This window comes from Sebastes umbrosus, chromosome 8 (assembly GCF_015220745.1).
Source record: "Sebastes umbrosus isolate fSebUmb1 chromosome 8, fSebUmb1.pri, whole genome shotgun sequence".
Lineage (NCBI taxonomy): Eukaryota > Metazoa > Chordata > Actinopteri > Perciformes > Sebastidae > Sebastes > Sebastes umbrosus.
This window is the reverse complement of record NC_051276.1, coordinates 27,410,856-27,436,988: the sequence shown is the minus strand read 5'-3', so window position 1 is coordinate 27,436,988 and position 26,133 is coordinate 27,410,856. Positions and strand designations below refer to the sequence as shown.

General features: G+C 40.5%; 1 protein-coding gene and 1 long non-coding RNA gene across 2 annotated transcripts in view; both read right to left on the bottom strand.

The window, feature by feature from the left end:
- Nucleotides 1-1,028: 1,028 nt before the first annotated feature.
- LOC119493082 lies at nt 1,029-13,407 on the bottom strand. Its single transcript, XR_005207904.1, has 3 exons — nt 13,330-13,407; nt 4,348-4,350; nt 1,029-1,038 (listed from the first exon to the last, which is right to left on the bottom strand). It is a non-coding gene; the product is annotated as an uncharacterized LOC119493082 (long non-coding RNA).
- Nucleotides 13,408-13,789: 382 nt separating this feature from the next.
- Nucleotides 13,790-26,133, bottom strand: part of LOC119493080 (calcium-binding protein 7) — a 28,218-nt gene continuing 15,874 nt past the window's right edge. The window contains exons 2-5 of the mRNA XM_037778103.1: nt 20,574-20,717; nt 20,322-20,434; nt 18,725-18,875; nt 13,790-16,567 (exon numbers count right to left, since the gene is read on the bottom strand). Coding sequence (XP_037634031.1) covers nt 16,437-16,567; nt 18,725-18,875; nt 20,322-20,434; nt 20,574-20,717 — 539 coding nt within the window. The 3' untranslated portion in view covers nt 13,790-16,436. The remainder of the gene's footprint in view (nt 16,568-18,724; nt 18,876-20,321; nt 20,435-20,573; nt 20,718-26,133) is intronic.

The window sequence follows — 26,133 nt, the reverse complement described above, 5'->3', positions numbered from 1 at the left end:
CTTATTTTCCATCTAGACCCTATGTAAATTTTGACCTCAAAGCACAAGATTTTAATGATCCATGATTTTTTTTTTTTTTTTTTGCATGTATCCGTAACATGGTGACATGCAAAAACCGATATCCAATAAAAATCATAAATATGCATGATGCAATATTGGATTGCAATATATCAAAATCTGCCTTCAGCCAAACACTTATTAAAACGAACCTCTGGTTTGAGAGAGGTCCATTTACATTGTTACACATACTGTAAAGGTCAGTTTAATTTACATTTTAAAACCTGTTTATTAGTTTGGTCAAGTCAATCTTACTCATATATAGTATCTGGAAAATTGGCCTCAGGGGGCTTTACAATCTGTCCAGCATACAACATCCTCTATCCCTATCATCGGATTGGATAAGGAAAACACTAAAAAAACAAACTCTTTAATGAGGGGGAATAAAGGAAGACATACAATACATACTGTATCTACAATAACAATAGTGAATTTACAATATGGAGAGACAGAAGGTATATTGCAAACATCCATGAAGAATATGGATGAGGAAAGATGTTGAGCAACGTCAAGGTGCCGCCAAAACAGCCATATGACTCCTCTCTGTCATTAAGGAAAGAGTTAAGATCGCTGTCGATACAGTTCAGTTCTCTTCACAACTTACTCGTCATATTTTAGAAGCAGCCTTTTGCGTAGTATCTTGACGCAAAAGTTTGTGCGTGGTTGACATTGTGAAACGGTGGCTAGGTTAGGGATAGGCAACAAAATTTCTCTGTTAGGGTTGGAAAAAACATCATAGTTTGGCTTAAAATAAGTACACTTATAACGTCACTTAAGCTACGGACGTAATGTGTGACTCGGTGACATAGCGTCACGTGACATGACATTGTCAATAAAAATAACAAATTATAAAAAAAAGAACATTTGGTTTCACATAAGGCACCAACTCTGGGCCCCTGAGTAGAAGTCTTGTTTGTTTGTCCCATCCTTCCTCAGCGGACTTTCTCGCTCTTAATACTATATTTTCCTTGCTCTGAGTGTCTAATAATGACTTGAAGGGGTTTATATTGGAGTTAGTTGAAAGCATCCCATACAGAAGCTAAAGGGTGCCTTGTGCTTTGGTATCAAGATGCCGAAGGCCACTGCCCAAACATTGATATGTGGCGCCCCAGGAGTGAGACCAGGCTATAACATTTTTATATGGTCTTTCAATGTCTGGCCTATTATGAGACGTGCAGCTCTGTTGATCAATCGTCAACTATGGGTCTAACACTGTTTTGTTGCTGGGAGCCAGGCTGTTGGGTCTTTGAAAGACAAACTGTTTGATTGTTTTTAATGGATGTACCCAGGAGTCCCTAAAGAAGCTTTGATATTGAGTGGGTTATTCTAAATAAATAACTGAATTGAATTAGAATAGTTCCACACACATCTCAGTGAGTAAGGAAACCACCACGGTACATATTGATATGGAAATTTCTGTTTACAAACTGTCTTGCATATTGAACCCAGTCGAGCTACCAGCTTCAATTGTGTTGTTGATGTATATGTCTCTAAGACATTACATGTTTGAGTGTATGAATGAAGAAATAAACTGGGAGGGTTGCACAGCCTCCAATGAAACAGACATTTTTAGGCAAAATGGAAACACATATTACTGCAGTTTGGCTCCAGCTATCTTCTGTTCTAGGTCTCTTGCCAGCAAACTCAGTCCATCCATCCATCCATTCATCACTATAAGTTGTAAAGTATTATAGATCAAATTTAACTACGCCATAAAAGCCATCCATCTGCCTGTCAAATCCCTTGTCCTTGGTGAATTCTACAAGTATAGGAGTGATTAACTAACTTAATGAGTAGGAAACAAGGCCTATGTTAAACAAAGCCAAATCCGTAGTATTCAAGGTCACTGAATACATTCTGATAGATGCTTTAGCTGTGGTGGATATGAAGCCTGTGACCATGCAGTTAAAGGACACTTAAAACAATTTGTTTTAAGTGATAAAATGCAGAAGGTAACTTCATTCAAGTGCAAAAGAGAAAAGCATCCCATGTTAAATGAAATCCAGTGGAGTCACTGCCTAGATGAAATTCGGGTATTGATCATAGTCACTGGCAGGACAACTGATGAATGGAAAGCAACATACTGCTTGAAAACCTGCGACCAAGCATTTCATCCAAAAAAAAACCTGGGCTTTTGTCCCTTTTGGCGTCTTTAGCCATGAAATGATCCCAGACCAGCCAGGTTGGTAAACACCAACATGCTGTTGTGGATTCACTCACATTACATTACATCTAGATACTGAATTCCAAACTGTTCTCAAGTGGGCTATCTCTTTTGCCTATACGGAGTCACCATCACTGCCCAGACTTTAATTTGTAGACACAATAATTCAAGGTTTGTGAGACAACAACCACTCTGAGCCAAGGTGAGCATATCTCAACCTATAAAACAGGTGACAAGAACATGGTACTCGAGCAGGTGTGAATTAGTTTAGCCAGTTATGATCAAAGGGTCTGTCATTGAGTGAGCAGGTGGGGGTTAACCATCTCTCTCAAGGACACTTCATCCTGACACTTAACCTGCTGTTGCGAGGACTGAGCACATGAACCGTCTTTCTTTCATCACCTTAGAAATATATCATAAGTCCAGCCTCAGGCAGACGCTCGCACATAAACTGAGGCCTGCTTTGGAGAGGCTTAACGATTGACGTGTTTTAGCCTCTTATAGATTTCTCTACAGTGGCCCTGAGAGCTCAACGCACTGCAAATGAAGAAATGAGACGTCTGTAACTCAGCAGATAATTTTTTTTGAAGTTAATCAACTTTCCAGTATGAACACTTGAGTTGCCCTTATTTAAATCATTAGGTCCTAAAAGTTGTAAAATTCACCAATAGCTGAATCCAGAGTTATTTTCCTTCCTCTGTTCATGTGAATGAGCATCAGACCAGATGATCCGGGTACGTTATTGCTTATTTTGGCTTCATGCGCCACTGAGCAACTCTCACAGAAATGAACAGGCGCCCGCCTCCATCGCTGTATCCCGTTCTCTTTATACATCCATGAGGACAGGCACAGACAGAGATGCCTTAGTGGCACACAAGGTGCGGCCGCCATTAATGGCAAAGGCTTGAAATAGAAGTAGAAAAGCTAGCAAGGCTGCCAAGAGCTTACTGATGCCTTTGGTTAATTGAAGGAAAGGTCAAAAATCTTAAATGTGTCATAAGTAATATGTCATACAGAGTTCTGATGTGCAGGTACACCGGTATGGCATCACATGATCTATCTTGTAAATGTCAATATTTGCGGCGTCCGCTGTTGATCTGTGATATGGACATGAACTTGTTTAAAAGGTCAAAAACTCATTTTTTGATTTCTTGTTTCATCTCATTGTGAATCAAAACCTCTCATTGCACATTCTGTAAGAAGTTAGAAGTCTAAATCTCCTGCCGTTTGTGGCTTTTGATTTCTGCCGTCTTTGTTCTCAAAAGACATTTTGATGAAATGACTTTGAATATGAATATGAAGGCTCATTTGGGCCTTTCTGTTAAACAGCAGAGTTCCACTTCCAAGCTGGGATGAAGCAGTCGCAGGCCTGCCAGCCATTTGATTCAGGCGGGACTCTGATATCCGTTTGAGGTGCGTTCTGACAAAAGTATTAAAGCCTTTTTGGTTCTGGGAGATTCCAGAAGGATGAGAGCGTTTACGCTAATTGATCGGTGTTTGCAAATACACAAAAATTATAATACATTTTGGAATAATAATAGGAGGAATATGACTCATTACCCCTAACTCCCCAAAAAGCACTCTCATATGAACTCTATTTTTCTGCATGTTCTGGTTTGTTTGTGTTGTTTTTGTCGGGGACAGCAACAGCAGAAGCGGAAACCACTGAGCTTCTTAGAATTCTCCACAGGCGCTTATGGGAAAACATGTTTAAACTGTGATAGTTAGCGGGATGATCGAGCTGCCTCCAAGCTGACAAACATGAGGGACAACATGGCGGAGGAGTGATGCCAGGCTTTTGAGAAAAAACAAAAAACTAATAACTATTTTCCAGCCTTATAATTCTTCATGTGAAGCCCAGCACATCAAAGACAATCAAGATATAGAGATTAAAATGTATGATTAGAAGAGGGCACAACTTCCATCTCATAGAGCCACATTTATCGTTATAATTTAATATTTATTCAGGCGGTGTCGTTTCCAGAAATGAATGCTTTGTTTATATTCTCTTAGTCTGAAATCAAGCCAGTTGTATTCCGACCACGAAAATGTCTAATAAAAATAATAATGTATTGATATTCATTGGCTATTAACCTCTTTAAAGCCTCCAGTTAATGCACCCTAACCATCTCATGCATATTCTTAATGCTCTGCTTAGTATTTTCCACCCACGGGCCGCCGGTAGCCTCCTGGGGAGAGAGCATCTTCAATTCAATTAAAACTGGAAGTTCGGTGACTCCTGATCCAATCAAGCTCCTGGCTGGGGTCCATGACCATGACGTGAATGATAATGCCACTGGAGACAATCGCAGAGACGGATAGAAACATGACACACCGGAGTCTGGCAGGCAGTGATGGAAATTTATAGCACCGAGATGAATTAAAAGAACGATGACACCACTCATATGTCTATAAATCGTTGCGGCGTGATTGCCAGATGTCTGGAGACTGCAATGATAATGTTTCAGTTTGACTGGAAGGAGAGGTTTGGAGGTTGGGATGCTGCACTGCTCTGTCAGGCTGATGGAGAAAAAGAAACGCAACATTAACTGATTTAAATTTGAATTTAAATCAGATTAAATGTTGCTATTTATTGTGTTATTAGTGCTGTCAATCAATTAAATATTTAATCACATGATTGTCCTCTTTACATGGAGGTCACAAGTGTTCTAATTAACAAAGCAGTTCCAGCCATATTGCAAATTTTGCATATTTCTTTACAGCATCTTGATAAACTGTTGCTGCATTTTGTGCTCCAGCTCAAAGAGAAAATCATTGTTTCAGCTGCAGGAGTTGTGAGGTTTCATTGTTTGAGAGACAGGAGTTTTCTGTTAAATATTAAGGATACATATAAGTGAAGTTGGGCTGAACATTTGAGAATGTGTGGAGGAAGAACACATAGTACAAAGCCCTGTATCCTGTAGTCCCTCTGTAATCTTTCAGTACCTCGTTTGACCGCCTCCTGCAGCATCTCTGCAGCACGGAGTCGCTGAGCCTCCGAATCTGCAGTTGTGGGATATTATCCATCCCTGCAGAGGGACCTGACTGGGTTGATGGCCAAAGGCAGACAGAGGGTCACGTCTCTCTAAATGTTAACATCCAGGCTCCCTATATTTGAGGTATTACCAACTGCTCATGAAATTGACTAACCGTGGCCTTTCGCTTGCTGTGACCTTAAGCTTTCAATTAAGAGCTTTGTAAAGGTGAGATGATTAGGCAGTTTTTTCCAACTAGATCTCATTAGGTACAAGAGCACCTTTCTGTCTTTTGTGTGAGTGGAAAGTTACAATACCTCATGCACAGGCACTGTTGCTAAGGTTCAACTTTTGATAAAATCACCTTTTAACAGTTGCATGTGTGACCGCAACCCTAATCTGAATCTATCTTTTTGGACCGCTTACTTATCGTGTTAAAGATAATACAAATCAACACGTACATTGTGGGTTTTTTTCAGGTACATAAACTCTTTTTGTGTAGGCATATTTCGAGTTTGTTAAAGCCCCTACCCAAGATAGGCTACACCACACAGGAGTTTCCACTTATTCGGGCTGATTAGACCACTTCTCAGGACTGTGTGGGCACGTACAGGCTGTTTTTGACTGACGTTTTCTCTCATTCTCTTGTTAATTTGTTGCACCTTTTTATCGCTTTTTTTGAAGCCGGAGACACAAAATTTGTGAGGCCTTAATTTTTTCTCTTGCCAAGAAAGTCTCTTCGGTCGTTTCACAGCCGTTCACAGAGCGGATCGAGCTGCAGGAAGCGGAACGGCTGGAGCATCTGGTCTATTTTCCAAATAAACACCCCTTGCGGACTCCTGATCGTATCACGTCACTACAGCCACAAATCTTTGATCTGTGTCGTTCATAGCTGGACTTTTAACGGTATTCACTGTAGGATACAGTACAGCAAAGTAGGAAATGACAACAATAAAGACTGTTTAAACTGTTTAACTATGTAGCCTACTGGTAGAAGCACAAATAGTCAGGCAAAACGCTTCTGAAACGCTCCCGTTGTGAGAAACTATGACGCTGTGCGGAGGACGGCACAAAACCGCATCAGCCGGAACGCGGTGCAGACCTGTCCGGTAGAATGCCGGCGTTAGTCATTAACTTAAAGAGACAAGAAAAGTATTAATTGGACTTGGACTTTAGTTCTTCTTGCCTCCTGAACTCTCAGTAACCACACTGCTCAGAAGGGTGAAACAACACCCTTGCAAAGTTCACATCAGCTGAAATAAAAAAAACACCAGAGCTCTTCCTCCTGTCAAATAAGTAAAATAAATAAAAACATAAATAAGTAACCAACGATCAGAGAAAATAAAAGTTGTGGCAGCTGCAGCTGGCCCGACAGCAGCAGCAGCAGCAGCAGCAGCAGCAGCAGCAGCAGCGAGTACTCCATCTGCTCCAATCAAGCATCAAATAGGTCCCCGGATTCTCACTCTCATAAGCAAACTGGCCTTGACCCAGGGGTCGACGTCAATGACATCTCTTCCTGGCAGGAAATATTACATTGTTTGATTTCCTGGAAGTCTGTTGATTACTCTTCATCTCCCGAGCTGCGAACGTGCTGGAAGGGGCAAGGGGTGGGAGGGAACTGGACAGACATGTCGTTCCAGTGATTGATGATTTCCAAGCTGAAAATATCTGGAGATGAGCTGCTTTCGTGTTTGGCTGTGTGGAGGCTTATTGGAACTTGTTTGTTAACATGCAGTTTTAGTTGATTTGCTAAAAAGGCTGCTGCTCTATGTAGTTACCTTGTGTTTCATTGTGTGGGGAAATGTCCTAAAAATTATAAAAGCCTGCAGTTTGGGGCCATTTTGTTTGGTTGTCACTTTGACCAAGTCAAGGGTTAAGATCTGCCTTAGTTTTTTCAAGATTTTAGGATAACATTGGATTTGTAATAAGGCAAAGAATTAATGGAAGGGTTGATTTTAGGTGAATAGGATTTTTCATTCATCATTTTTGACTTGCGGTATTTTTGCAAAATTTGACAGCTGAACCATTTGTGCAGTCCATGTTCATGTGCTCCAAACAACCAACATTTTGAACTTGCATGGATGCGCACTTCATTGCGTTTAATTGAGTCTTCCACTGACTTTGTATTCAATGGTGCCGCCTCTGAAGTTTACCTCGTGTTCTGTCTGAACACAGTTATATTGCACTTCCACTGCATGATACGGCACAGCTCTACTCAACTCGCCCTTTTTTGGTTTACCATTATCAAAACTTGTGGATAGTATTTTGGCACAGGTTCCAGGCGAGCTGAACCACGAGTTCAAACACTGCGGACCACTGATTGGTCAGAGAGAATTGTCACTGGTATGACACAGGACATCCTGCACAAATCTACTATTTTTAAATAACCAAGCTATTATAGCCGTCAATAGCGACCACAATTTTTTAATTTACTTGACCCAGATTTTAAAAAGTAGCAGCCTGCAAAAATACGCTGTACACTACATACTTCGCCGTACATTGACGAAGTGCAGACGTTCCTCTGTTTGGTTGCCAGTGAAATGATTCAGCAAGTGTTGATTTGAAGCATCAGTACGTCGATCGGCTGCAATTCTCGCCTTTACTGAAGGGGTACTGCTGTATTCGCAGTGGAAAACGAAATAGAGAAAAGAACCTGGTACCAAAAGTGAGTCAAGCAGAGCCGATCATGCAGTGGAAATCTGGCATTATACACTGTTGTGTGCAGACGTATTAAATATCTGCTTTTTTAAAGTTGATCCCGACTAAAGATAATCAGTTTTGACCAAACATTTAGTTTTACTGGGAAAAAATCTTCACAGTTTTCCTGTTTTTGTTCCCCTCTTCACAAGGTCATTAGTTTGCCGATCAACAAAGCTTGTTCAGTCTTTTTTTTTTTTCAGCATTGTGCTAATACACTTCTGCATTTTGTGCTCAAACCCACAGAGGAAGTGTTTTTGTTAGAATTCTCTCATCTTTCTCTCCGTCCAACTTTTGGCTGATATAACAACAGTTTGTTGACTAAAAGGCTGAGAGACAAAGTTTGGTGTAACAATATGCTAAAAAGGTTTGAGGGTGGTTGAGCATTGTACATTTTAGAGTTGTGGAGCAAGCACATGAAGCCTTGTGTCTTCAGTATAGAGAAAGTAAAGTGGATCTATTTTACCGAGCTGTGTATTCATCCGTGACCCACAATAACTTGGGTCAATACAATTGATCGCTCTGAACTTCCTGAAACGGTTTTTAGTTTTCTGCACCTTTTGTTTGCTATTAATTACCGCGGATGAAACAATATCTTTAAAACATCTCATTCAAACAATTCTAACTCAGTGAAATAGAACAATAAAACATTAATAAGCTCAGATCCCCGGCTTCATCTATGGAGGCTAAACAGGCTCATCAGTAATGGATGAGAAACGTCTCCATTTTTCCGCGGCTCAGAATCAGTCCTTTTAATCACTCGCTCTCTGTGGGAAATCATAGTGTGGCCTGATGTGACTGCTAATGTCTCCGTTGACAACAATGTGATCTGACGCTGCAACATGACACTGATATGAGTGACGTCACTGCTGCGCGTATACATCACAAACCGGCAATCTTTATGCAGCCTGGGCAGTCCTAATTGATGGCGATTGGCGAACAATACAGACGGTCCCTTGCCGGTTAACTTAGCCGGATAGTGCAAATGTGTTTAGCACCTTATTGGGAAAATGATAATGATCTGTTGTGTTCAGACGCCCAGGAGAGCGAGGAGGATTGAAAAGAAATGGCTGAAAAACAAGAATGTGAAGCCTTTTTAATGGTTCGAAGTAAAGCTCAATATCAGAATTACTTTGCAAACATTCGGCATTCAGTCTCTGCCCATTATGCACCTGACTGGCAAACAATCAAGCAATTAGCAATTTAACATTTTTTTCCAGCACGGATATTGTTGTCCTCCCATGTGAACATTTGCTTATCCATCTTAATATGCTTTTTATGGATTTTCTGGATTCCCCAGAACAAACTTGTATTTGCTCTCTAATTCGCCCCCTTCCATAAATACATTTGATTAGAACTGGTACTGCAGCATATCGGCTTAGCTCTGGTGCTTATTTAGGTATGGCGGGGAGGAAAACATACCCATTTTGTTTGTGCAGCAGTGATGAGATTAAAAACTTCCTCTCAGGGTTTACATCGCTCTTAGGTATTATCTTGAGTATTTCTGAAACATATTCTCGTGTCCTCTCTCTGCCACCCATCGGGCTCACGCCATATCTGGGTTTCAAAAGAACCATGTCAAACCTTGGCTTGTTCTTTTAAAGCAGATATTTTTTTTACAAATGAAAAGCCTTTAAGCTTCTGCCAAGGAGGGAGATAGTCCCTGGGTGCACGGAGGCACTGGCGATATGCAGAACTTCAGTGAGAGCCCTTTACGGACTGATGCAATAGAGCTCTTTCTGAACCCTGCAGCTGAGTAATAAAGTTACCGTGAGTCACTGATCCCGCAGAGGAATCCGGGATAAATCTGGCTCCTGACTTTGGCTCTCCGCCACAGTGTAAAAACTGACAAGTGCCTCTCCTCCTTCCATTATGATTTATGTGTTTGTGTGGAACTTCATTTTCTGACCTCCATTGATCATCGGGTCACCGTAATGGTTCGCTGGTCATTGGCTTGCGGAGCATTTTTTATTTTTTTTTCTATTTTTGAGTCTCCAAGGTTTCTGCGCAACACACACAAAAAAAAGATGAATGTCATGCCAGTTATTTCCTTTTGATTACCAGCGTTCACCTTGAGGCATTCAGCGACTGATTAATGTTGAGACAAAAGAAATGAAATACTTTTCCTATTTCCTCTCCCTCTGGGAATGACAAAACCGTTAGTCATTCTGGCAAGGGCTTATGCTGCCATTTGGAACCTTGTGGAGCATGTCGGGCTGGAAAAATGTGGTAAAGGACACACAAAATAATCATTATCAGTTATCTGCTTTCTGATAGCGACCTTCCTTACAATCGAATAATGCATGAACGCGTTCTCTAGAAACAATCGTCCCCCCAGGAGTTTGAGTTTTCTTTGCAACTCCAATATTTATTGACTAATTTATTCCTTACATAAGGTTTTGTCTTGAATAGATTCATTTATGTGTAACTCCCCTAGAGGGACAGGGATGCTGTTGTTGTTCCTATTACAATATATGTGTTTCTTTTTTAGCTGTTTCTATTTTAGGCATCAACAACATGCAACATCAATCATCATACTGTTGTCTGATTCCACGGGAATGTTACAGTTGCTGACTCCCGCAACAGTGTGAGTGCCTGTTTTTAATTTACTACGCAGAATTGACACTTGAATGGCGTCTGTGGCGAAGATAGAAAAACACATCAGAATAAAAATATGCAGAAGTTGTACAATATAGCAGATAGGAATGGATAATAATTGATTTTAGATGAAAATGTTTATGACTTTTTATTATATTTGGTAGAGCCCATTTTGAGTTGTGATTTATTGTTATAAATAGTTGTACCTAACTCAACCTGATTGAGCCATGTCTAACAATCCAACCCAGTATCACAGTGTCACGTTTTGCCTTTCCGAGGTGTGATTATTACACACGTGTGTGAAGGTGCAGTACCAGCTGGGGGCAACAAAAGCACTCATTAGGTTTAGGCAACAAAAGCTTAGTTAGGTTTAGGAAAAATGTCATGGTTGGCCTTAAAATAAGTATGTACACTAAGTACAATACGTACGTAAAATGTCACAAATGTCACTAACGTAACATAGAATATAAAACACCGGTTTCCAATTATTCAACAAAACCAATTTAAGACAATAACTGTTTTGGAGTTTTTAACTTTGATCACAGGACGCGGTGCAACTTCTGCCCAAAAGGTGCATCCAAGAGGAAATACCTATGACTATACCTAGACTATGGCACACCTTACGCTAGGGCAAAATGCAGCCGCACGTCTGCTAACATCTAAAACGTCCTGCCATATTACTCAGATTTTAATGTCATTGGACTACATGGTTCCCAGTGAAATTTAGAGTTGACTGCAACATTTTACTTTTAGCTTTTAAAGCTTTGAAAGGGTTAGCTCCAGCATATCTCAGGGACCTTCCACATCCCGTCTGTCCTTCTAAAACACTGAGGTCATCCGATAAGCTGCTGCTTTCCGTCCCTGATAGTCGTTTGAGGCGTATGGGTGACAAGTTGTAGAACTGCCTGCCTCTACATGTTCGATCAACCCCCCACCATCAAATGCTTCAAATCCAGGCTGAAAACCCATTTATTTTCTCTGGCTTTCGATGTATGTTAGACTGTTAATATGTGACTTGGCTTGACTATACAAGACGGCAATGCTTGGTAGAATACCACGAAAACAGGATCCAAAACACTGATGAATGTCTGATTTACACTGTATACTATACAACTTTTTGTTCTTTTAAAATGATCCAGAGTTGGAGATGCAAATTGTTCAAGTGTACTTATACTGTAAATGGGCATTTACCTTTTTTTAATAGATAGCAATTTGGGAGAAGCTCATCGCTTTTTACTGGTGTGGCAATTAAAGAATAAAGGGTCAAATTGTTTAAATCAGACCACCCAAATGCTTTTATCAAGTGTTATCTACCCAAAAGATGTATTAGGCATCATGCTATTGCACAAAATGATCAAAACTCTGTGTATAAATGATTCCACAATTGCATCAAAGGGAGCTTAGATTTCCAGCATTCATTATTGGCTGGTTTAAACTCAGTTTTGGGAACAAACTCTCTGCCTCCTGGCAATTCAAGACACTCCTAATCTCCTCTCACCACCTACGTGAATTTTCAGCAGCTCAAAGACGGAACACGGTGCTGTGAGCAAGAGACCGCCGTCACAACATTTACCAGCTAAAAAGGCTGAGATGTTTCCTTCTTTAGCAGAAAAACAAATGTACATACAGAATTATTTTTCCAGTATTTGTATGTTGATGGATTATTGTCTCACAAGATGTTCCTCTAGGATTTGATCTACCTAACTGGTCATAACAGGCCACTGTAGCTCAAGGGAATGGCACATACAGTAGGGTTGTCCTTGATTACTTAAAGGGGACTTATTATTCTTATTTTCAGGTTCATACTTGTATTTGGGGTTTCTACTAGAACATGTTTACATGCTTTAATGTTAATAAAAATGCTTTATTTTTCTCATACCGACTGTGCTGCTGCTGTTTGAAACGCTCTGTTTGACCTCCTGCTCCTTCCCTCCCAAAAAGCCCAGTCTGCTCTGATTGGTCAGCTGATCCACTGTTATGATTGGTCAACCGAACAAAACTCTTCGGCTCCGCTACCAGCTCTGCTCTAACTATCTTTGATTGAGAGCGTACCAAACTAGCCGCTAGGCAGGTATTATACAGATGTGTTACTTGGTGACATCACCACGTTACGGAAGAAAAGGCGGGACTTCAAGCAAGGCGTTTCAGGCAGTTCAGGAGCAGTGTTTCTGTGGAGGAGAGTAAGTCCGTTTGGCGTAGACTTTGGGCTTTGTAACTTTGCAGACCTTGCACAAAAAAGCATTATAACAAACCAAAAGGGAACAAGCACAAAAATATAATAGGTCTGTTTAAATGTACGTTTTGCAATTATATTGATAAGAATCTATATTGCAGACAATTTTATGCGGTACATAAAGGCCTTTACACACAGGGGGCATGTTTTTTGTGCGATTAATTCACACGTCAATATATGTTTTTGTTGTTCACACAGAATGTAATTTTTTTTCCCGAAATGAGGTCGATTTTTCTGAGCTTTCATCCCACAAATAAAAGCATCAACCAATCACGTTGTGCGGAACGGACACATTCAAAATGTGTAGCCGAGAGTTAGTACGAACCAAGACAGCAAACTTTATCACTCTTACAACCTTTACAAAGGCAGTGCCGACCATATCTACTCCTTCTGTACTTACTTTTCCCAATAAAGGCCCTAGACATTATACACTGCGTAACTGTTTACCAGAGGGAACTCAAATTCATTCCGAGCATTTCGCTAAAAGGAAACTCAATAAAATGGTTTACAGTAGTTTAGGCTATACAACAATTTACCTCCGACAGACTGCCAGACGTTGCTCTGGGTCCGAATTGGTCCTCCACCTGCGTGAATATATTGGAAACTTTATTGAACAAGTGTTGCAACTGTCGCCAATTTGCATCGCTGCCGGTATGAATAGTTTCATTTCCGTGTTGTTTATTCATCCTGGTGTGTAAAGGCCTTAAAGCTGCTTTTTTTCTTGTAAATAATGTTTGCAAAAAAGTCTCTCCCCGTCTCCTTTTAGACTGCCAGAATGGAACAGCCTGACCATCGCTAGTGAACAGAAGAGATATAAGACAATTTTGTTGGGATAAATGCAACAGATGAGGCTCAAAAACCCCCTGCTAAGCCAAAGGGTATCTCAAAATGGAATAAAGCAATCCATGGATTCAGCTAACGTTAAAAATCCATCACTGTCTATGGATTTCAATCTGAAATGTCAGAATGTCAATCGATAAACTGACCCTCAGCATTTCACAGATTCATCTCAAAGCTCCTTGATTGAGTATTTGACAAATGGAAAAAAATGATTTCACACACACATAACATGGTCGTTATTTTATTCATGTGAAATACCATTCCACAGACATAGAATAAGAACATCGGGTGGAGTTGATGGAACAGATATCACATGGTCAATAAACATTTTTGCAAGATCCAAAGACAAGTATCAAAGTACAGTACAATGGAAATAGAACATTCAGTAGACTATCAACATGTTCATACAGATTTTTTTCATCGGTAGAAAGAAAAATAAATATTGGTTTGTACATTTTGCTCTGGTGATAAATAATAAACCCATGATTGGTGTATTTTATGCACAAAGTGTCTCAAAGAATAAGGGAAACAAATCAAATTATTAATATTATAACTTTATTCCCCGTGAAAATGTTCCCCTCGGGAATGATATAATAGAAAACGAATGAGACGGTATAATTTGCCAGTCAGTTAATATTCTATTCCATCATATTCTTATCACAAAAATAGATACATCTATGGCAAAGTAATTATTTATGCCTAAACTATACATAACGATTCAGGAGTTGGATGAACAATCATGGCGGTGAGTTGTTGTTGTTGTGCGCTGCAGCACATCTTAAAGTGCAAAAATGGAAAAAAGGTATCTGTTAATAAATGGGCTTTTTTTTCTCAGTTCCCCACAGAGTTGACACCTGTGACAAATTGACCGGGTGCATCAGATAATCGTTATCCCGTCCTGGCTCTGGGCGATAGGGTAGTCTAATTTAATGCCTCTGTGAGGCTCTGGCTCTTGTGTGAGATCCAAGTTTGGGGAGCTGCCAATAGAGATCTTAAAATGGGATATTCATAAGATGTGAATTATTTAGATCTCTATAATGCAGTGTCTTGTTTATGAGGGCATTTTGAAGGGCTTTTTTTTTTTTTTTACTTTCCAAACACGTCTTGGCCCGGTCTAAAATTCTAATTTGGTTTTAAAACAAAAGTTTTTTTTTCCCAGGTTTCCTGATGAAGGTCTGCTGATTAGAACATAATGAGAACAAGTGACAGTGGGACTTGTGCGTGATTTCTGGTTTCTTCTCAATAATTCAAAACGTTGATTTCATCAGTTGTTCACTGAGCCCGCTCTCGTCGTCGTCGTGTGGCCCAGTTCTGTTGTCACAGATCCCTCTGAAGCTTTGGTTGAAGTTATGTACAATACACATTGATGATGACAGACCTAACCCAGATGCATGCACAACCTCAACTGCACCCAGTCAAATTCATGTGGTGCTTCACAGATAGTTATGTTTTATTGCAACAGTTTACACCATTTGGCCCCCCGTCAGTCTCCGATGCACTGGGCAGCTTCAGCTCCACTCATCTGTCTGCATTTCACTGAGTAAGAGGGTTGTCCCCTCAGAGTCTCTTGCTCTATTGCCAAAAACCCTCAAAACTTTTTCGACCTCAACAGTTAATAGGTCCAACGTCTTTCAAGATCCATGTCTGTCCAAAGCATTGTGAGATGTCTATTTTACACACAGTTATTGCTCTATAGCAACGCATCCAGACGGAAAACAACAAAAAAAAATAAAAAGAACAAAGTACATTCCTGCACATTTGCATCCGCACTATCAAACAGATCGATGCATATTCTTTAAATGGTTGAGTGACACACATCTTTTGCTCTTCGGTGGCAGGGGGGGGTCGGCGGCGATGGTCATTAGGCGCCCGGCGATGCAAAGGGTCCACAGCTTAGCAATCCCGAAATGTTTTTTTTTTACGAGCATGTACTAAAGCAGCCCTTCTTTTTCATGCAGCCGTACACTTTACTTTTGTTGTGGATGCCCCGCACCGCACACAGTTGCTCACAGTTGTCGTTGAGTAATTGAAAACAGCTGTTACACAGTCATAATGATTAATACATTGATAAGAACTGTTACAAATGCGTCAAGACGACTAAATCCATGCATTTCATGCATAGATGGTGGTCCTCTGAGGCTTGAAAAAGCCCCGCAGTGGAGCCGGAGAGAGTGGAGTGTTTACTGCACGTCCAGCCAGTTACCTGTCCGTTCAACACCTTCCCCCTGCGAGCTGTTAACCTGCTTCACCCTGCTCAGACTGAAACTATCCACACAATCACATGCACCTCCCTGCTCTTCCCCTATTATTTTGGTTTCTTACCAAGCTGTTGTTTCTCTCAAGTGGTTCCCAACAATGTTGCTCCGCATACAATATCTCCACAACGCCGTGCACTCCAGACCTCGAACACAACAACAACCTTCCAGCTTCAGGAATACATTTTCTCCAAAAGTCCCCACGATATTTCACAGATTTTTCTTTCTACTCGTTTATAATAAACGGATGGTACACTGGACGAATACAGAACTGGACAGTCACTACACTTCTCTTTATAGCTGCCACCATACTGAATGCAACACTGCTCAAATGCACATATGCTAATGAATACTAGATGTTGTAGTACGAAGAGTGATATGTATAGTCAGCTGTCCACTTTAAGCGCCGTCTCTTTGTATGCGAAGTCAGCATGTCTCTGACGCCAAGACGAATTCCTGCACATGTAGTTGTCCTGTGACTCCAGTTATTATCCTGTATGTCGGCCTGTTTGCGTGATTGTCAGTTATATGTTTTGTTTTTTTTAGCTTCATCTCTTCAGTCATTTATCTGTGAGGCAGCCTTTAGGTGGTGGTCAAGGCTGAAGACGCCGCTGCTCCTATTTCATGCCGCTCCGCAGCACCTGATTGGCCGCGATGAGCATGACGCTGATGATGAAAGCGATGGCGAAGGCGCATATCAGGCTCTTGCGCACACAAGTTTGCTTGACTTGCTGTGTCGGGCTGGAAGCTGGGGGGGGAGAGAAGAAGGCAGGAGGGAAAAGATTACCTGAAGCTCTATTGAATCAGGTGTCATTTAATGCTTGAAAGATATCTCGATAGTAATTTCCGAATGAAAGGGCTCATCACAAAACCTTACAATTACATGAACACAATTATAAGGGGTGAACACAGCCAAGAAGATTTGTTTTCACACCTGTACGCTGCGTAACTGCATCTAGATTGAAATGTTGATTGCAGGTTTGGAACAACAAACAAATGGATTGGCACCTGACTGGCATATTAAAGGATGCTCAAAAACAGCAGCGCTCCAAGGAAAGGTGTTGCAGCGATACCTGCACAATCGTCTGATGTAGGAGGCAGCGAGGCAGTTGAAGGAAAACAAAATGTTCAAATAGAAATGTTTGTATTTACCTTGTATTTCTGTCCAAATAGAAGATATTTCAAATTGCTTAAAACTGATCATGCTTTTGATTTATCCTTATTTCCTCCGAAGGTCACTGACGCTCTCGGAGAAAAACAGCTCACGTCTTAAAAAAGTATTTTTCCAACAGAAAAGATTTTTTTCTTAGTAAATCAGAGAAGTAACGGCTCCAACAATCATTAAACATACACAATAGATGAATGACCACATAAAAAGCAGAGCATCCTCAATTACAGCCCTCTGTAAATTAACCAATAAAGGAAAATGTCACCCTTTTGAGACAGAAATTCGCCATCGTCAGTGAATTTTGTAATGAAGAGGTGTAATTTACGTTGTCACTGTGGACATAAACCTCCTTAAACCTGCCTCTACTTCCTCTTCAGTTTGGGATTCCCTGCATTCCTCACAATGACTTTTAAATGAGGGCTTCTCCACGCAGAGCCGGTGTAGGCGGATGGAGCTTTAGCAATAGCGTTGTAATTTTTACGGCTTAGGCGAACGCAGGAGAGGAGAGGGAACAATGCCATTTGTGCTCAAATTACAAAAACAGCTGCATGAGAGGGCACAGCGTTTCATACGCTGCTGCTGAGTACACTATGGAGGCTGCTCAACACTGCTGCTGGAATTTTTAAGGGTGAAATTTGTAATGTGTTATTGTGTGGCGAAGGACTACAGATGATGTCTGTTTTACTATTATTAGACATGGTCCACTGAATACAGTACAACTGAGGAGTGTTGATCAGGTTTGCTGGGCCATCATCACTTCCATAAATAATCTATTATCATGTATTGTGGCTTGTGATGGTCAAACACACCACTAGAAGTTATATAATCTTTGATGCAGTAGTAAGGAGAGATGCTGCTTGCATCTTAAAGGGTAATTTCACACAAACCACAAACCCCCTCACTATCTAGCCATAGTGCAGTGCCCGTTCGGAACGTGTGTCCGTATGGAGCGGGCCGATTGCTGAATCCCGCACATGGGAGAAGTTTGCCTTCTGAATTTTGGCCCCCGGGAGTGCTGCTTGCTCCAGGGAAGTATAGAAGAGGATGTATAAAGACAACTGGATACAGGGTTGGAGATGGGGCCCCGTTCATTCCAATGAAAGTTGCTAATTGAGCATGAAGCAAAAAACGTCAACTGCTGTTAGCGGCTATAGCATTTCCTTTAACCCCACCTCTTAACTTTTAGGACCTAATGATTTAAATGAGGGCTATTTAAATGTTCGTACTGGGAAGTTGATTTACCTCAAAAAAAAGGTCTCTCCCAATGTACATGTATGGGAAAAAGTCTTTTTGGGCCCAATGGCATCAAGTGACAGACCTGGAAGTTGTAATTCCACGGTTTGGCCACTACGAAAATTGGCTTTAAAGCCCGACGCTCTCCCTGTGGGCTTGGCCTGTGCACTTGTTTATTCAAAGTTTATCGACACTACATGTTCTTGGGTCCCCAGCAACACCCCCACTAAGTAGATAGTGTTGAGATATGCAAAGGACGCATACATATCGTATATACAGACAGAGATTCCTTGCTTTATAGTTAGATGAAAGTAACTTAAATTGATTGGTGGTGCTCGAAGCTAAGCTAAACAGGAGGGGCGTCCTGGTAGCCTGGTGGTTAAGATGCGTGCAACATAACCGCAATGTCCCTGATTTAATTCCAGCTGGGATCTTTGTTGCATGATATCAACAGATGCACATAAACAGCAGGAGTCAGTGAAAGTATATGAGGGTCTTCCTTACAGTCTATATCCACCTGGCATTCCCCAGGGTTCGCTATGTGGTTTTCCTCCGTCATGATGATGTTCTCGATGTCTTTCATGGAAAGGTGATCACAGAAGGTGTCGTAGAGGAGCCTCTTCAGCTCTTCCACCGTTAACTTCTGCATGTCACACTGGAGATAGATAGGCACACATAACTGAACATTAACTTCGACACAGGCTGGTGGACACAATACCACAAAACACAGAAGCAGTAAACACACAAAGGGGCATTTATAAACACATGCATACAGTATGTAAGCACACACATACAGTATAACTCATAAAAAGGAAATGAACAAAAAGAGCAGAAATAGCAGTGTACAGAGAAAGTTTTATGCCGTGTAAATTAATCAGATTGTGGAAATATAAGTATGAATAGGCGTGTTAAACTTTTGACTAAGTTGATATCCAGTCAAAATACAAGGTCCCACCCAGTTGAATTTCCTATTGGACGATGGGGCGGTGTGGTTTGCCTACTGGGCAACAAATGGAGGTCATACTCCAAATTTTGAGTCAAACCCGCAGCGTGGTTGAAAATTTTACTTCATTTAAACATCCTAAATTTGATTGTTAACTTAATGGAGGCAAAAAACAAGATAGTGACGGCCAAAATGCCGAACTCAAGGCTTCAAAATTGCAGTCCACAAACCAATGGATGACGGTGACTACGTCCACTTCATATATACAGTCTTCAATTTGCTTCAAAGTATAAAGTAGTCGAATGAAAATATTTGAGTAGAGTTCAGTTTCTGACGAAATATACTAAGTTATATTCCAACACTGGCATTATGTGAGATCTGAGTTAAATAAATTAAAGCCTCAGTGAATGACTAAGACCAAAACTAACAACAACATCTCTGAATAAAAAATGCCCACCCAAGATCTGAGCCTGTTTGGAAAGCTCGTCTATGTTCCTCATTTTCTGCTCAGTTTGAGCCGCGCTCACCAGTGTGAGCATGATACTACTATTCTGTTATATAATGTCATGTGAGGCTATGCAGCCTTTGCAGCAGTCCCCGGGTTTCTCCACTCTCCCAGCAGGTGTCTTTGGTTGTGATTCTGACTGCACCGAGAATCCCCACAAATCCCCCTCTCTCTCTCTCTTTCACACTCGATTTGGAGCTTCACTTTCTGACAGCTACTCTGGCGCCGCTATCACGTAACTACAACAAAGGCGGCTCAGACACGAGCTCCATCCTATTAATTTCATCCCACTGTCAAAGTGAGCAGTTGATTATCTAATGAGGTGTCTGTAGAGTAAATAAATTAATATCTATTTTACATAAAAATTGACTTTAATGTTCTAAGTAATAAGACTGTTGCCGCACACAAAGAGGCGGAGATATCAACTCAAAGTCTTGATGAGGGACACAGTTCTTAAGGGAATCCAAACCTCACCATGATTAAAAATCATCCCATTAACAAACCCAGTGGATGTGGCAATTAAAACTGGTTTTCCTTTAAAGTCGTATTCCGTGGCAGGGTCTAAATGTTTCTGCGCTTGGAGGTTTGCTACAGCTGCGACTCTGCTGTCTGTCCTCTTACTAATAAGCAGAAAATGACTGAATAATGAGCACCTTCCAAAAGACGGAGTCAAAGTCGGTGCCGTTGAACTTATCTGGCAACGCAGCTGCCGTCAGCTTTGGGCCCAGAAGAGTGACAAACTCCTCAAAGTCCACCTGGCCGTCGCCTGCGGGAAAAAAAAAGAGGAGCAGTTGGTGTTTATTGACGCTGGTTTTACTGCCTAACAAAGTCCAGTTTTGTGGGACAATATAGAGCAAAGCTTCTGTGCTTTGTCACATAAAATCCCAGCTGTGTGTTTGCCTCACCGTCCATGTCCAGTCTCTGAATGATGACTTCCAGCTCCACCTCGTTTGGCATGTAGCCCAGGGAGCGCATGGCCATTCCCAGCTCCTGCTTCGAGATGAACCCATTCCCGTCGCGGTCAAACACTTTGAAGGCCTCGCGGATCTCTGCAGAGAACACACACACACACACACAGTGGTGCTGAAGTCTTACGGAAGAGCAGGATATGAAAGTGGGAAATGTTCCACGCAGCAAAGACACATTTGCTATGCCGCATCAATGCTTGAGTCATAGTTATATGAGGGTTGGCAGCTCATGAGAACAAATTCCACCAGTAAAAATGACAAAAAAAAAAAGAGCCAAAATAAGATAAATACTCTTGAACAAAGAGATCAGGGCAAATTGTCAACATTTTAAAGGGCAGTACTCTGCTGGGGATGAATCAAACCTATGATGTCTTATTCTCGTGGCTGCCAAAGTCTAAAAAAGCTTTAATGCCAAAAATAACCTAACAAGAATATGTTCTGCTGTCATACCAGGTGGTATCATTCTGGTGCTGCATTTCCTAGATCCCCATCCGTACTATCATTTCTTAGAAAGGAAGACGGATGACAAAAATGTTGGAATATGATACCCGATATTTGAAACAATTACTGCCAACTCAAAATGATTGCTGAACCCCTATGTGTGAGAGTTGACATTCAAATCAAATGAGAAAGGATTACTCATACTCCCATCCACTGACAAGCTGATTTTCATATATATACAAATATGGTAAAGAATATATAATAACCAAAGTGTCACTGATGGTCAAAAAATGACCTTAAAGGGGACATATCATGCTCATTTTCAGGTTCATACTTGTATTTTGGGTTTCTACTAGAACATGTTTACATGCTTTAATGTGCAAAAAACACATTATTTTTCTTATACTGTCTGAATATACCTGTATTCACCCTCTGTCTAAAACGCTCCTGTCTCTTTAAGAACTATACTGAATACACGCTTCTGTTCTTCTGCTTTTAAATACTTCTCTTTGTTGGAAATGTTAAAATTTTGCCATCATGGTTCTGGGTCATTTGCTTGATCGTGGGCCGATGGAAGGCAGTCTCATTCACAGTGTTTAAGGGTAGTTTAAGGTGTGTTTCATGAAGTCAAGGATTAGATTCTCAAGCTAGTTGTTGTGTGACTTTTTGGTGATACCAGAGAATACAAGGTTGTCTCGAGTGCTTCAATTTAGTAAGTCCCAAATCGTTTCTATAATTAGTTTATATTTAAGTGACCGTTTCAGTCTATTCAGTAAATGATTTAAGGATTGGAGTGAGTTGTCGACACGTGATGTGGCTCTGTATACTTGTTCAAGAGCAGAACAAAGGTCTTTTATTTCTTTGTTAATAGAATAGAGTAGAATAGAATTCCTCTATTGTCATAGCACAGAGTACAACAAAATTAAATAGCAATCCTTGCAGCGCATACACATATATAGTATTAACAAAGAAAGAAGAGTTTAAAAAGTGAGTTTTTTTAAATATATATATTATAAATAGAAAATGTGTAAGTGATACAGTCCTAAAAAAACAGTTTTTTTATTGATATTAGCCAGGGGGCTAAACTTTCTGTTTGTTCATGAAAGAGTCCTACTTCTTTCTTCTCCATCTTTTCAATGATTCTGACTTACTTTTGATGGATTTGGAGTTGTGTTGCCGATAATAATAGTGTCTAATGAAAGCTTCCAAGTCTTTTAAATCCTCCTCTGTGAGATTGATCTGTTCTGGGTTTAGACCAGTAGATGAATTATAGATGTGGGCTGATCAGTGCTATAATTTTTGACCATTAAATATGTTTTGTTTGAGTAGCTGCTCATTCGCTGCCATGTTGAATCTCACCTCCACTGTCCAGTTCACATGACAGTCACACCAAAGAACATATATCGCCAAGAAGTGAAATTCAATTGTTAGTTCCACATTGCAAAATCAGCGCCCAGCAACAGAGCTACGCTTCCGCCATTTTGGACTGAAAGCGACTACCGGTCGCCAGTAAAACGTCCGCCTAAAAAGTCCCATACAAAAGTGAAACTAAATTATTTCCCTTCTATTGTCATATTCTACCGAAATGGCCTGCATTGAGCAATAAAGTATTATAATAAGCTATAAGTAAATATAAATAAGCGTTTTCAGTCCAAAATGGCGGCAGTGGCTAGTGTCAATAAAACACTGGAGTTTTGTCTCTTTGCTTTTATTCTCTTTGGTCACACTTCCATTCTCCATCCAAGCTTCTTAACCGTGAGATGAACTACTCATACTAAGAACTGAAATACATGTATATCTAAGCACTAAAAATACTGAACATTGTCCATGTCTCCTATGACTCCCAACACTTCATGGAAGTGCAATCCACTGGAGAACCCTTTAACATAAGTTGACCATGAGAGACTAGAGTAATGTGCTTCAAGTTATCAGCAACAGTAACAGCAGTAAGTTTGAGATAAAAAGAAGAAAAACAAGAGGGCCCCTATACCCGAATAAACGAAGATAACTGCCTACAGAAACTCAAACCTCAGCAAAATGAAACCAATAAAAAGACGTCACATACTGGACAATGAGTTGGAACTCTGAGAAGCAGTGAAACCGAGTAGAAGAACACAGAGCCACGATCACTACAGGAAATCTTTTGAGCAGTTAATTCCTCAGTTCAGCCACACTGCGTTTTTTCCCCCCTCGTTCTCTGCCTTGTTTACTCTTCATGAGGGACCGAATCCCTTCATTTATATGCAACAACATCTGCAACCGAGTCACCTACCATTTTAGACTTGTCACATCTCTCGTGTCACACGCCTGATTAGCACACAAAAGAGCAGAGCGGGAGATGAATGTTAAGATGGAGATGATGCACGGGGTAAATCTTCAGAAAATCACATGTTAAATCTGTAATCTCTCTAATCTGCTGAAAGCCTTAAAATGCATCATTAAATAGTCATGCAAGAGTCATATTCAATCTGCGTGACGAGGTTCAGGGACATAAGGTATTTCCCAGAGAATTATAGAGGAGGTCGGAAGAAAAGTTTGGAAAAAAATGTTGAGTGGGTTTTAAATGAATAATGAAAACAAAATGAGCTGAGTGCGGTTGCTAAATAATGCACAACGTGTCTCTGGTATACAATTGACTGACAATAATAACCGTCTAGGTTGGCGAAATAAAAATTCAAATTGAAATGACTTTTCTAATTTAGTTAACAGGCAATTAGCTGTTGTTAAGTCACTGAAGTGTAATGCTAAACAAACTTTATCAATCCACTGCAAAGTCTTGTAAATGGGAATGGCTGCTCCGGTGATTTACCGGAGTGTCGGGGCGGCGACGAATGACCGAACCTCTGGGCCAAAATTACCAGCGTGACAGACAAATATTTCAGTTGGAAAGGCAAAATATGAAATACCAACGACGGCGATGGCAGGAAACCGTGTATCATTCTGTGTATAATGTGGTCGCAGAGCTGTAGGAAATGGTTTGTTGTAACCAACACGTCCGCCGAATAGCAACCGCGCCACGGGGACAGGGGTACTTGGCAATCATGTATCACAATGGGTTACATCTGGGCATGCCATTTATAAAAACCCAGCAGAGTGACATTCACAGCAGCTGTTTCTCACATTGCTTTCCCCTTCAAAATGTCTTACTGGAGGAATAGTTTGAATCATTGAGAGCCTCCAGCTGTGTGTGTTTTTCTGTTCCCTTCCCTGGATGTGATCCTATTGTTTATAGAATAGCAATACCTCAGTTTCCACCTGAGGTCCCCTGCTCCATCTGTTTACTTTAGAAAGAGGGGCTTTCCAGCTGAAGAAAATAAAAAATAACGCTGCCTCCACGCAGGAGGCAAACACACTCTTAAATAAGGTGCCAAAACAGTTTTAGGAAATACTCGGTCTCCCCTGAAAGCTTTATTTATTGATCAAAGGCCAAGGTGAGCAAAACATCCCGGCTGGTGAGTGGTTTATAGTATATTTGATATAAAAAAGTTGATATTGTGTTGTAATGAAATACAGTCACAATTTGTTGTGGGAGGATTGTACACTCCGTCATAAACCACTTACAGAATACAAATGCCTTAGTGCCGCATGGGCCAGAAATATTATGAATGGCTTATCAAGTCCAGTGAGATATACAACTGTACAGCTGGAATATGTATAAATATAATATAGAAACCACTAGAATATACTGACGAATCTCTAAAGTAAAGCAGGCCTTACATAATCCCCACTCTAATTTATCAAAAGAGGCTGACTAATCATTCTCTAAAAGAATTAATTTTTGACCACACAGCATCCAGATAGAGTGCTATCTCTTTGTGGGTTTATCTATCTTAATTGTCCTCAGAGAGACAACTGTATTCTCCCATTTTTTTCAATTTACTCTGTGAGCCCAAAAATGGGCCAAATCCACACGGATGCCCCCACAGTGACTCTATTGTAATTGAGAAACTGCCTTCAAAATGTTCTCTCTCTCTCTCTCTCGCAAAAAAAAACAAGTGGAATAGCTCTGATATTGGTGTAGGCCTGAATTATCCAATCAAAGAGAAGCAGTTGGCAAAATTTCACCAGCGCTTAGTCATGTAGCCTCGAAATAAATGGATCTAAATGCGAGGCACACATCATTAAAGTGACAGTGGGTCAATAGCTGCAATCCACTTTCATGTTCCCAAAACCAAATCACAGAGGTAAAACAAATAATAACGCAGTGGAGGGAGATGTTTTTGCTGGCCGCAATGATTCACAATGATCACACTGTTGGTTAATTCTCCGTATTGTATCATCACATACAACTGTTACTCACACCTGTTAAACAATTCCTCTCGGATATACTATAATTAAAAATGATATGGTCTAGATTGTTTTCATCATTCATTACTCTGCTGATTATTATTTTCAATTGTGTATTGTGTAAAATGAGATGAAAAATGTTCCCGCAGTCCAAGTTGATATCATCAAATTGTTTGTTTTATCCGAACAACACTTCAAAACCCCGAGGATAATCAGTCTGCAATCACAATAATCCTCACATTTGAGAGAAAGAAAATTTTGCATTTTTGATTGATTAATGATTTAAATGATTAATTGATTAGCAAAATCGTTGTTAATCCATTTTCTCTTTATTGACGTAATCAATTTATTCATTACCGCAGGCCTTTTTTTAATGAGATTAAAATTAACGTCAATATATTTTTTGAACACTTGTTTTGCTCATGAATACTTTCACACAGAGCGTGAAGATTACATGGAGAAAAAAACGGCATGCTTTCTTTCAGAACAATGTCAATTTCCTGAACTTTTGCATGACGAATAAAGGCATCAACCAATCATGTTGTGAGCAACAGGTTGAGTTGCGCCTATGAAACAACACGGATGCTCCGTAGTACAAACTAAGACGGCGAAGTTTATTACTACTTTCAACCTTGACAAGGGTAGCACAGACCAGATCAATGTCTCCCATTCTTACCTTTCACAATAAAAGCCCTAGACATATAGCCTAATATTTGCAGGTGAGTATATTGCATTTTCGTGTTGTTTATTTGTCACGCCTCCGGTGTGA